This window comes from Mustela nigripes, chromosome 1 (assembly GCF_022355385.1).
Source record: "Mustela nigripes isolate SB6536 chromosome 1, MUSNIG.SB6536, whole genome shotgun sequence".
Lineage (NCBI taxonomy): Eukaryota > Metazoa > Chordata > Mammalia > Carnivora > Mustelidae > Mustela > Mustela nigripes.
In genome coordinates this window covers 133,831,853-133,843,675 of record NC_081557.1, presented here as the reverse complement: position 1 = coordinate 133,843,675, position 11,823 = coordinate 133,831,853, and the positions used below count along the sequence as shown (strand labels likewise).

General features: G+C 38.5%; 1 protein-coding gene across 1 annotated transcript in view; it reads left to right on the top strand.

The window, feature by feature from the left end:
* Positions 1-1,965: 1,965 nt before the first annotated feature.
* Positions 1,966-11,823, top strand: part of LOC132024590 (DNA-directed RNA polymerases I, II, and III subunit RPABC1-like) — a 129,666-nt gene continuing 119,808 nt past the window's right edge. The window contains exon 1 of the mRNA XM_059411306.1: positions 1,966-2,116. Coding sequence (XP_059267289.1) covers positions 1,966-2,116 — 151 coding nt within the window. The remainder of the gene's footprint in view (positions 2,117-11,823) is intronic.

The following is an 11,823-nucleotide window of genomic DNA, read 5'->3' as shown; positions in this document are numbered from 1 at the left end:
TTCACATCACAAAAGCTTACTAACACTCATGGTAAGATACATGTCCCTTTCCAACAGTTGCAGAAAATGCCCAGAATTTAATCCTTTGTGTGGCTTAGATCATTTGCTTCCTTTGAAACTAAAGCCAAATGCATGCCCATAGTCTGAGTATGAGGAGGAACATTCTTTTAATACAAAATAAGGTTTATTTTAGAAGAATTAGAGGAAACAGAGGCAAGGCAGGTACAACATACTTGGTGCTTTTTTGTGTGTTTCTAAAATGGTTACATAAACTTCCAAAAGTTTGCTTCTTGGGCATTACCGACATCTAGGTCTTCCAAAGGACCACCGCTGTCCTTAAATTGAAAAACACACACTATATAAGACTTCTGTCCAATCCTCTTCTTCTTACACATGTGTTTTGCAAAGAAAACATCCATCAAATTCTACTATCTTTTCTCTTTTAATACCACTTAAATTCTAGAACAGAAGACTGAGGGCTTCAATCTATAATTCTTCTCATAAGAAAATGAATTTTTTTTCTTGTCAATCAGACAGTTTTTCCCCCAAGATCCTCAGTCTTCTCCCAAGTCTTCCTACTTCCAAATCTCATCCTACTTAGCCGCAAATCAGTAAAGGACATGATAAATTTATCCTCATCTCAACCATCAGTATTTGTTTTTAAAAATATAAGTTAGTACATAAATCAAGAAAATGGATCTCTGGCTATGGAATGTCAACCTTCAGTGATCAGGGAGAGGAGATACACTGGGGGATAAGAGTGTATGACATTTATTTTTGCATAACAAAAACTTCTAACAGTGGCTCATATAGTATCTCTGATATAAATAGTTTGCTTGGACAGTTCCTCTGGTTTGGGCCAAGTTCGACATATTTAAGAGAGGTTTGTTCATGTGTCCATAGTCAGTTTGTGGGTAGGCTAGGAGTAACTATTCCAAAATAACCTCATTCAACGATTTGGTGGTTGACTGGTTTTGTTAGTAACGGGTAGACCACATGTCTCAACACCCAGCTGGCTAGCAAAGCTCTATTTACATGGTGGCATCAAGGTTACAAAAGGGAGGGTAGAAGAATCAAGGCCTTTGAGGTCTGGGCTCAGAACTGGCAGACCCTCATTTCTTCCCTTTTTATTGGCCAAAGCAATTCACAGACCAGACTCTATCCCATGATGGCTGAAAAGTCACCCTGCTTGTGGACGTGGAATATAAGGGAGAGAGCATGGCCACTTTTATAAACAAAGGAGCACAGTCCTCCTTTTTTTTAAAACTTACATTTTTTATTTGAGAGACAGAAAGAGAGTGGTGGGACAGGAAGAGAAAGAGGGAGAGAGAGAGAAACCTCAAGTATACTCCCTGCTTAAGCATAGAGCCCCACACAAGATTCGATCCCAGGACCCTGAGATGGTGACCTGAGCCTAGAGCTAGCTGCCTAACCAACTGAGCCACCCCACCCAGGTGCCACAAACACAGTCCTCCTTCTTAATCAGCTTTCAACGTTCTTCCTTGGATATTTTTTTAGCCAAATCCAGAGTACATGAGATCTGTTTTCTATCTTCCTAGTTATTGTATACAATTGTTTTGACAATTGCTTTATAACTATGTAATACTCACATTTCCCTAGCCTCTAAGAACAATTTCTTCACTGTGTCTTAAACTTTGCTAAAAATTTCTTCTCCATTTTTCCAGCCTCAACTGGCTCCTCAGTTCAAAGTTTTTTATTATTGCAATTACCCATTTCAGGAACCAGTTCCTATACCCCTTATCTATTGTTATGTAACAGACTGTACAAACAATAGTAACTTAAAAAATATGTATATTATTTATAAATATTGCTCACATGTTTATGTATCACATGGTTGTACTAATCTGGGTTAAGCTCTGCTAGTCTCAGCTGGGACTCTGTCATGTGCTGTGGTCACATGACAGGTAGGCTGGGGACTGTCTGTCCAAGAAAAGCCACATTCACATGCCTGTTGACTGGCTGGTTGGTAGTGGGGCAGTGGTGGAGGTGGTGCCATATGATCCATATCATGCAGACCCTATTCATAAGGTGGTAGCAGAGTTCCAAGTAAAGCAATCAAAGCACAAAGGTCTTTGGAAGCTTAGACTCCAAGGAGGTAAATCTTCAGTTCTGCCACATTCTATTAATAAAAGGAAGTGACAGTGTCAGATCAGATTCACAGGAGAATCAATTATACTTTACCTTTTGGTGAGAAGAACTGTGAAGTCTTTATTCAAAGGGTGAATACTAAGATGTGAAGAGTCAGGTCTATTTTTATAAGCTGACTATTGCTAAGATTACCAACATTTGGAAATTCAATTGCCATAAATGTTTATTTTATAGCTATTTCTTTTTTTTGTCATTATTTTGTCATTATTTTTTGTGTTTGGTTGTTTGTTTATTTTGTTGGTTTTCCTTTTTGTATTTGAGTATAGTTAACATGGTGCTACATTAATTTCAGGTCTACAGCATAATGATTCAACTTCTCTATACATTATGTTCATGCTACCATCTGTCACCATACAACATTATTAAAGCATTATTGATTATATTCCTTATGCTGTCCCTTTTATTACAGTGATTTATTCATTCCAAAACTGGAAGCAGTGTCTGTTTTAATGAATAAGTTTTTAAAACGTTTTATAGTTAATGCTCAACTTGTCATTTAGGATTTGAGAATAAAACCTAATGGGTTTTAGATAGTCCAAATTTTGTCATGAAGTTGAAATTAAAAGTAGGCACTCGGGGCACCTGGGTGGCTCGGTGGGTTAAGCCTCTACCTTGGACTTAGGTCATGATCTCAGGGTCCTGGGATCCAGCCCCGCATTGGGCTCTCTGCTTGGCGGGGACCCTGCTTCCCCCTCTCTCTCTGCCTGCCTCTCTGCCTACTTGTGATCTTTCTCTCTCTCTCTGTCAAATAAATAAATCTTTAAAAATAAATAAATAAATAATAAAAATAAAAGTAGGCACTCAAGAACAATATTCAAAACGTGAACTCAAAAGACAAGAGTGATAATATAAAAAAAAATATTTTTTATCTTCTTTTTTGGGTGACCTTAAAGAAGTCAGAATTTGTTCAAAATATATGATGTAGTGAAATTAAGTATTATCAGTATTTCTCTTCAAAACTAACAAACTATCATGATCATTATTAGAACAAACTGATCATATATAGAAATGAATAGTCTAGATCTGGGAAACATACCCTTTATTTTGGATTTTATTGTTGGACCAGAGAGGAAAGGAGGTCCTTGTTCTATCAGTTACTCTCGGACATGGTCAGTCCTATGGCAGAATGTGTAGTGAGAACTTTGGTCAGTTTCAGAGTCCCTCCATCCTGGCATCAAGATTTTTATCTGTGGCCTACCGAAGATAGGATATGGAAGTGGAGAGTTCCTTTTTTAAGTACAGGAGGATACAAGGCAAACTCCTGACTCTGGCAGACAGCTTTGTTTCAGATAATTGGTCTTCTCTGCTGCCCTCAAAAGGTTGCACATCAATACCTCTGAGATAAATAAATATAATTAATTAATTAATTAATTAATAAGCGAGCTTTCTCCCAAATTGTGCAGTGAGGCAGGGATGAAACTTAGTGGATCATAGAGGAGTCATCTGGGAAGAGTAGAGGACAACAGCCTTCTATCACCAGTCAGTAACAGAGGGGCCTGGAAAACTGCAAGTTTCCCAACAGAGACGACATGTCAAAAAAGAACTAGAATCAATCATCAAAGTTTTTGCAGTTCTTGAGTGTTAAAATTTCTTGGGACGCAATCTCAAGAGAAGAATAGTTTTGCTGGGGATGCAAAATTATACCACATATATTTTAAAGATTAAAACAGTAATGACTTTTTTTTTATAGATCCCAAGGAGGCGCAGTGGGTCATATCAGTAAAAATAGATAATGGAATATTTGACACTAAAGTCATTTTCTTGTCTGCAAGTCTCTCATTCCTAAATGGGAATGCCAAGTGGAAGAAGAATGAAGTAAACACAATAGTCTATCAACAGTGAGTGCAAGACAAGATACAAACACCTAAACAGCTAGGAATACTTTGAAATATGAAAACTTTACCTCATGATATTATACTTATTTAATAAAACAATTTGCATGTAAATTTTTAAAAAATAATCCATAATTTGCTATTAACTGAAATACCAAGATGAGTTCAATGTAAGTACCCTTCCCATAATGACACATAATGCCAAATTAAGCACCCTCCTCCAGGGTCAGACATCATAATACAATTTGCTTTTTCCCTGCCCAGAGCAGAACTTGGTCTGAAAAACGTTGTTGTCCAAGATTGCTTACACTGTAAAAATTGAGCAAGAAAATAGAGTTAAACTTTGTGGGCAGCAATTATTCTTGCTGTCAGCAGGAGCAAAATTTACCACCAAAGGAAAATCTGAGGAGTCAAATGTACTGTCATGTAGAAGTCAAACAGCCCTCCTGAGTTTTTCTCAGATTCCTAATAAAAGTCTTTGGCAAGAACTGCTATAGTGTATGGTTTAATGAATGTAGGTGAAAACAGATCCAAGTAGCAGCTTTTGTGTAAGAATGGAGTATTATTATTCTTTATAGAAATCCAGCTTGGGGGAGCCGTGAGGACTCATCTATTCCTGAGCTATACTTCTGGGATATCTACTCCCTTCCAGACACATTTTGAGGGGAGACATGGCATCCTACTGACTCCTGCATGCCATATATCTGTGTGTGTGTGTGTGTGTGTGTGTGTGTGTGTGTGTGTGTGTGTGACCTATAACTATATGCTAGCCATTTACCTTCTGTCACACCTATTAATGAGGGGACTACCTTTCTTTTGAACTAAATTCCTCTCTAGCCACATATCTTTGGTATATTCAGTCTTTCTTCTCAATTTCTACATCCTTAGTAGCTGCCGCACAGGGAACTAGGAAGATGTAAGGAAGAACGTCTACTGATCAACAACTAAGCCAGCTTATCAGCAATGATAATGGTAGGAGATGTCCTAGCAGCTACTTCTAGCTGGGCGCTTTCCGCCTCAAGATGGCTACCTGGCAATATGGTCATTCGCTTTGCATCCTCACTCATACTGTAGTTCTCACCTTCAGAAGTCAGAAACTGTCCTATTTCTAAGCAGTGAATGCCACAGATTCTCCATGGAAGGATATCCCCTTACACCTTTCAAAAAGCATGAAAACTGTGGCTTTTATACAAAAGTGTGTCAATTCTCTTATTAAGGAGAGGTATTTGCCTTATTTTCCTGAAGCTGGAGATTTTGTTGGATACCATTTCTTTCTAATTTAATTTTGCTCTTTGCACTTTATGACTAGGTGCAGCAAATACACAGAGTTCATGGGGCACAGGCTACACTCAAATTAAAATCTGTTATTATTCAGCGCACATCAGTGGTGCTCATTTGGAGACTATCCCATATACACTTTAGAAGGTTTGGCATTTGCTAAAGAAGACTTCAGTCAGCAGGGGCAGGAAGCAGACACTACAGAAAGCCCCAGATGAAGAAGCATCTGAAGTAGCAGGGAGGGACTAACAGGCACTAAGTGAGGGGACTGGGGATGGTGCAGCCCCTGCGTTTGCCTTGAGAGACAAGATTCCAAGGGACTGTCAAAGACAGATAAGCACGCATGCATGGAATTCAATTTGTGCTGGTCCAGAAGTCAGTGGGTGCAGTGAATGACACCCCGTAAGAGCATCCTTGAATAGTTTGGAAATTAAACCTCCCTTTCAGACCCTCTGATAAATAGCAGGCAGGGCAGCTCTGCTATGGAAAAAAGGAGGAAGAATACAAAGTGTGGGATCTCGAGGGAAGCTTCTATTTTGGGCATAAATTCATTCAATAAATGAAGTCAGGACACTGAATTATAACTATTAGAAAACCTGTCTTGGGCCAGGGTGATGCCACCAATGCTCTAGTTATTGCAGTTTGGGAAGCCAGGAAGTGACGCCCTCAGAAGGAGCAGGCAAGTGCCTGTTTAGATAAAGGAATTCTGAAGGATTAGACATGCACAAGTGCTCTGAGTACTCTAGTTTCCTGCAAGTAAAATAATCCTCCTCCCATTTTCTCCCCACCCCAACCCACCACCAGCCTTCCTGCTGGGAACAGGAAATAGTTGCATTTTGGCCACTAAGAATGCTCCCACTGTATTCCCTCACTGATGCATACATAGAATATTAAAGACAGGACAAATTATAGCAATTATACAGCTTCCTGCCCCAAAGGAATTTGTGTTCTTCTTAGGATGATAATATAGTACAATGAGCCTCATCTCTGGATCCTCTGGGACCGGGACAAGTCTCCAATCCCAACAGGCTAGATCAAGTCAGACTCCTAGCCGAGCCACGTTCTCTGTCTGTCACTGTTCTTACATCTCCCTGAACTTTCCCTTCTCTCACTGTCTCTAACCAACCCAAACTCCTCCTTCAGTTTCGACCTTAAATCCTCCAGAGCCCTTTTGTGATTCCTTTAATTAGAATAAGACGTGCAACCTCCCTTAACCGCGCAAATATTCATCTGTGTCCTACTCCTACCATAGTATCGACTGCATTATATTCTATTTCCAAGACTACTTCTCTGTAAACCATCCCCTAGATTATACATCTGGTAGCTGAAGGGACCACATTAATCTTGTTCACTATAACATTGGAGAAAACAGATTTGCACCTGGCATATAGTGCGAATTCTGAAATAATCTGTGCCTAAATGAATTAAAATTATGATAAAGAGCTTAAAATGTTTTTTTTTTCTATTTGAGTAATATCAGTAGTTGACTATTTTCAAATGTCCAGAGAAGTAGTAAAGATTCATTCATTCCAGTTGTCCCAAGAGAGGAAAAAAGGATTGTGATACCAATAAACCAAAACAAGGTGCTTGTCATGATCTTCATCATCTCTTCCCGCCTTCTTGCACTAACCAGCAAACAGTCCTTCCTTTCATCTGCTCTTTGTCTCATACACCTGCCTGACCCATCCTCCGTTCTGTAGATAGAGTGGTCTTCCTAAAACAGAAACCTGAACATATTCCTCTCTACCTAACATCCTTCACTGGTCATCTAACTCAAATCTACAAGAGAGATTTGAAACTACTCCATGCAGAACACAAGTTCTTGTACTATTTGTGCCCTGCACACCTTTCAGCCTCTTCTGTTATCAATCAAAATTTACACTCCAGCAAGGCCAGACACTTCTTGTATTGCTCTGACCTATTACAAATAAATAAAAGTACAATAAAGTCAAATAAAATAAAGGAAAAGAGCAGGCATAATGTGGAGTTACATCTTTACCAAAACTATAAACTCTGCCACCAAAGCAAAAGTACAAGAAATTATACTCCTTCTTTCCATATTCTTCTCAATTTATAGGCAGTCCTAAAGTTGATCTTTTTCTCACTTTTAAGGCTACTCGATGTTCATTTCACACTTATGTCATCTCCGTAGGATCTCTTAAAATTTACTTCAGCTGTGCAGAATGTTAGTCAAGGAAGAAGTCAGTGTTTAGTGCTTCAGTCTCCAGTACACGAGGGATTAACCTAATTTAAAGGATGAAGAATTCACAGCACAGTCTTTGCATATAATTAACTGAGTTAGACTGTGCATGGCCAGAAGGTTGCAACCCTTCTCTATAAGCAACAGTTTGTCCTGTATTCACGGGACTGACAACCTGCATTCCACAGGCTCTGCTAGCTAGCGTACGGATCCTATTTGCACCTTGATTGCATACCTCCAGTAGAGAACATAATAAAGAGCATTGCTTTGTGCAATTGCTATATATTTCAATCTAAAAGACACTGAAATAAAAAGCTACCCAGAATCGTCATGTCTCAATGTTTAGAGAATTGCATACATTTTGTGAAATGATGCACAATGGAAAAAGACCAGCCACTGGTAATGCAGATTTGAATCAAAGGTGCGCATGATGTATAAAGGCGTTACTTCTAACTACATTAGGTAAATATTGCCAAATAATGCAGATGTGCCCCAGATGTGCTGCTAGAGGATTTCTTCACCTTCTACATGAAAGCTGTTTATTTCTAAGGGTGTCTTACTGACTTAGGTTGCAGTTATCATGACAACAACAAATAGATCTTGTTAAATGAGACCCTTACATTATTTCAGTTTAAATTTAGCCATTACATTCTAAAACATACTAAATTATCAATAATTTTAAGAAATGAATACTTCTCCCACTTGACATTCTATCTTCCACTTAACATATTCAAATATCCCTTTTAATATTATGTCAAGTATACTAGAACTTAGCTTATTTCAGATCCCTTTTCAACTAATTTATATGAACTGGAGATCCCCATACAAGAAGTCCAAAGGCAGATAATGATTTTCATAAGTTCAAATTTAAAGATTAATTTTTTTCCTCCCTCTATAAGACAAGCTCAAACGTCAACACATCCACATATCGTTTGCTTTACATTGAGCTGTTTGCTTGGTATTCACAAATTCAATTACTTTTCAGTAGCATCAAACAAGATTTCATTCTGCAACTCTGAATTTCCTTTCTGCTGCTTTTTGCTTTGCTTGTTTAAAAAAAAATAATCTTCCAGTTTTTGGTGATCTATCAGCAGGTTTCATCCTCATCAAGGGTGAAACAAATACTCATCCAAGAGGTGAAGAGCAGTCCGGCTTCATACTTTGAATCTAGTTAAGATGAGATACACTGTGTCATCATTTTTATGCCAAAGATAACGTTTAGTTTATGACAGATATGAAACACAATTATCCTCTTTACAGTTTATTTTTACCAAGCACCTGAATCTAGATTTTCTTAAAAATTAAGATTTCTGGGGCACCTCGATGGCTCAGTGGGTTAAGCCTTAAGCCTCTGCCTTCGGCCAAGTCATGATCTCAGGGTCCTGGGATGGAGCCCTGTGTCTGGTTCTCTTTTCAGCAGGGAGCCTGCTTCCCCCATCTCCCTCTGCTTGCTACTCTGCCTACTTGTGATCTCTCTTTCTCTCTCTGTCAAATAAACAAATAATGAATTAATTTAAAAAAATTAACTCTTCTTAACCTCCAATCTCTTCCCCTCCCCCACTTTATATCATATTTTATGCTTATTATATTCACAGAATGCATATATGTAAAAATCACCCTTTCTCTCATTTTTAAAGAAAAGATACCTGGGTCATTGCTTCAATCTGAAAGTGAATTTTTGCATCCATTGCTTGTCATTGGTCACAAAGCAAATATAATGAAAGGAGAGAAGAGGGATAGATTAACTCAAGGCACATTTAGAATAGCAACTCATCCATGTTTGAGTTCTCTCACGATTATGTCTGTGTATCAGTCAGTGTTCTCCAGAAAAACAGAAGCAAACCTCCTACATATGGGACTTATTAGCTTACCTGATTATCAAAGCTGAGAAGTCCTACAAGGAGCTGCCATCTTCAAGCTGAATAACCAGGAAAGCTGATGGTATACTTCAGTCAGAGTCTGAAACCCTAAGAAAAGAGAAGCCAGGTATCTGAGGGTAAGGAAAAAAATATATGTCCCAGCTCAAACAGAGAACATACCTGCCTTTCCTCCACCATTTTTTTTTCCTACTCAGGACCTCAAAAGATAGGGTGATGCCCACTTTCACTGGTGAGAACAATCTTCTTTTCTCACCAGTGAAAGTGGGCATCACCCTATCTTTTGAGATCCTGAGTAGTCAACCTATTAAATGCTAAGATCCTCCAGAAACACCCACACAAATGTACTTAGTGATAATGTTTTACCACCTCTCTGGCCAGTATATCCATTAACCCAGTCAGGTTGACACATAAAGCTAACCATCACGGTGTACCTTTGTAGGTTTTTCCTATAATTGAGGCTACTATTATTTCAGAAATGCCGAAGTTGAGTATCTTCAAACAAATGGATACTGATGGGAAATGCAGAGACTTAACAGCATCATTTCTAAACCACCTCTCTTAATGCTTGTGGAACATTAGCCATGTATACTGGGCCACTCTATGACAGTAGCAATGCACTCAATGGCCAAGGAACAAAGATTAAACTAGGAATAAAGCTATTCTTTCTTCCAGATGAAGTTAAAACAAAACAAAACAAACAAAAAAACACTTTTTAAGTGGCCTATATTTTGTGGTCCAGTCCATCATGCATCCCTTTTGTATTACTCTTTCTATGAACTTAACTGACAAAAACTTGGTACCGTGATATCAGTGTGTTAACAAAATAGTAACCTGTAACACTTATACTTGGTATTACCCTTCCACAAATATTACTTCAATTGATTTTCTTAACAACCTTATAGGCGATACCGATATGTATTTAGAACTGTGGCTATGGGATCAGAAAGGTTAAAAAAACTTTAGAACACTCACGTTATTAACTGGCTGAATCATAGACAAACTTGGGTGTTCTGACTCCATATCACATGATTTTTCCACTCTGTTACTATTATCCCACTATAAGCATTGTGACTATACCATTTCCTGTAGGATACAGTCCTGCCTTTTCCTTATTTAGTTCTTCTGAATATACCTTGTTCTTATAGTAGTATCTGTTTTTAGGTTGTAGGAGATTTTGATCCATGGGTTCTGACTTACATTTAATCACATTTCTGCATGCTTTCCTAGCCTCAATGATTAATTATTTCTATGCCCGACACCACCAGAGCCAGCCACCCAGAAATTTTGAATATGAAGCTCTGCAGCCTATTTAATAATGGTAGTCTGCCTCAGGTGGTACATTGTAAGGACAGTAGGATTCTTTATTTCCCTTGTTAACTTCAGGAGGATAGCAATTGGGAAAATGTTATGTAATTATGCTCCTTTCTGCCTTAGAAACAAATTTTTCTTTGAGATGTCTGAGATAACTGGCTGATTATTTGCCTGTGGGTCCTAGAATTACATTTTATAGAGGTAGAAGCAGATACTTTAAAAAAAATTTTTTTTTTCAAGTTTCAGACATGTTTATTGGAGGATTGGGCAGGTCTGCTAGCAGATGCAGGTGATGCTTCCAGCTGGTGAGGCTACGTGATGAGCCCTTCCCAGTGCCAGGAATCCTCAGGCTAAGTTGGATGCACTGTCCCCATGCCCAGCTGTCTACAGCAGTACAGGAAAAAGACCCTGCTGCATGAAGCTGGAGGTAGTGATGGCAGAGCAAAGCGGTGACTGAAAGTGGCTCTTGACTCCCCTCTCCAGGACTCAGTGGTTTGTGTGCCTTGCACAAAACTTCAGCTGGTGACATTTTTCTTTTCTTTTTTTCTTTTTCTTTTTTTTTTTTTTTTTTGCCTAATGTCTTTTTGTTATTAAAATGGTTTTCTTTTGTCCTTCTTGCATTAAATTATAAACAGTTTGAGACCAGTGACTCTGGTAAATTGCATTAAATTTCTAATTCTCTGTTGCAGTTTGAAATTCTTTCACTGCCCATCCCTAACCCTAGATAGGGGTATAGTTCCTCACACCTTGATTTGGCCATGGCACTTATTTTTGCCGACAGGATGTCAGCAGATGTAAAGCAAGCAGAGGTTTGAAAATTTCTCACTCGACATGGCTTCCGTCTCTTGACTCACTGCCATCATTATGCTCACTGGTCACACAAGGAGATAAATACATGAAGCATAGCTCAACCTTCCCTGCTGAGCCCAAACTAGATCAGCCAAGCCCTAGACAAACCCTCAGATCTGTGATTAAATTAATCCTTGTTTAAAGCCACTGAGTTTTGGGTTGGTTTTCTAGGAAACCTTTTTTGTGGCATTGGCCAACTGGCACATACTGTCTTTTTTACTATTCTGCCACAGTTTAAAAAATGAATATACCACCATTACTAAGAGAAATGTTGATTATGTTGAGTTTCACACTTTGATAAAAC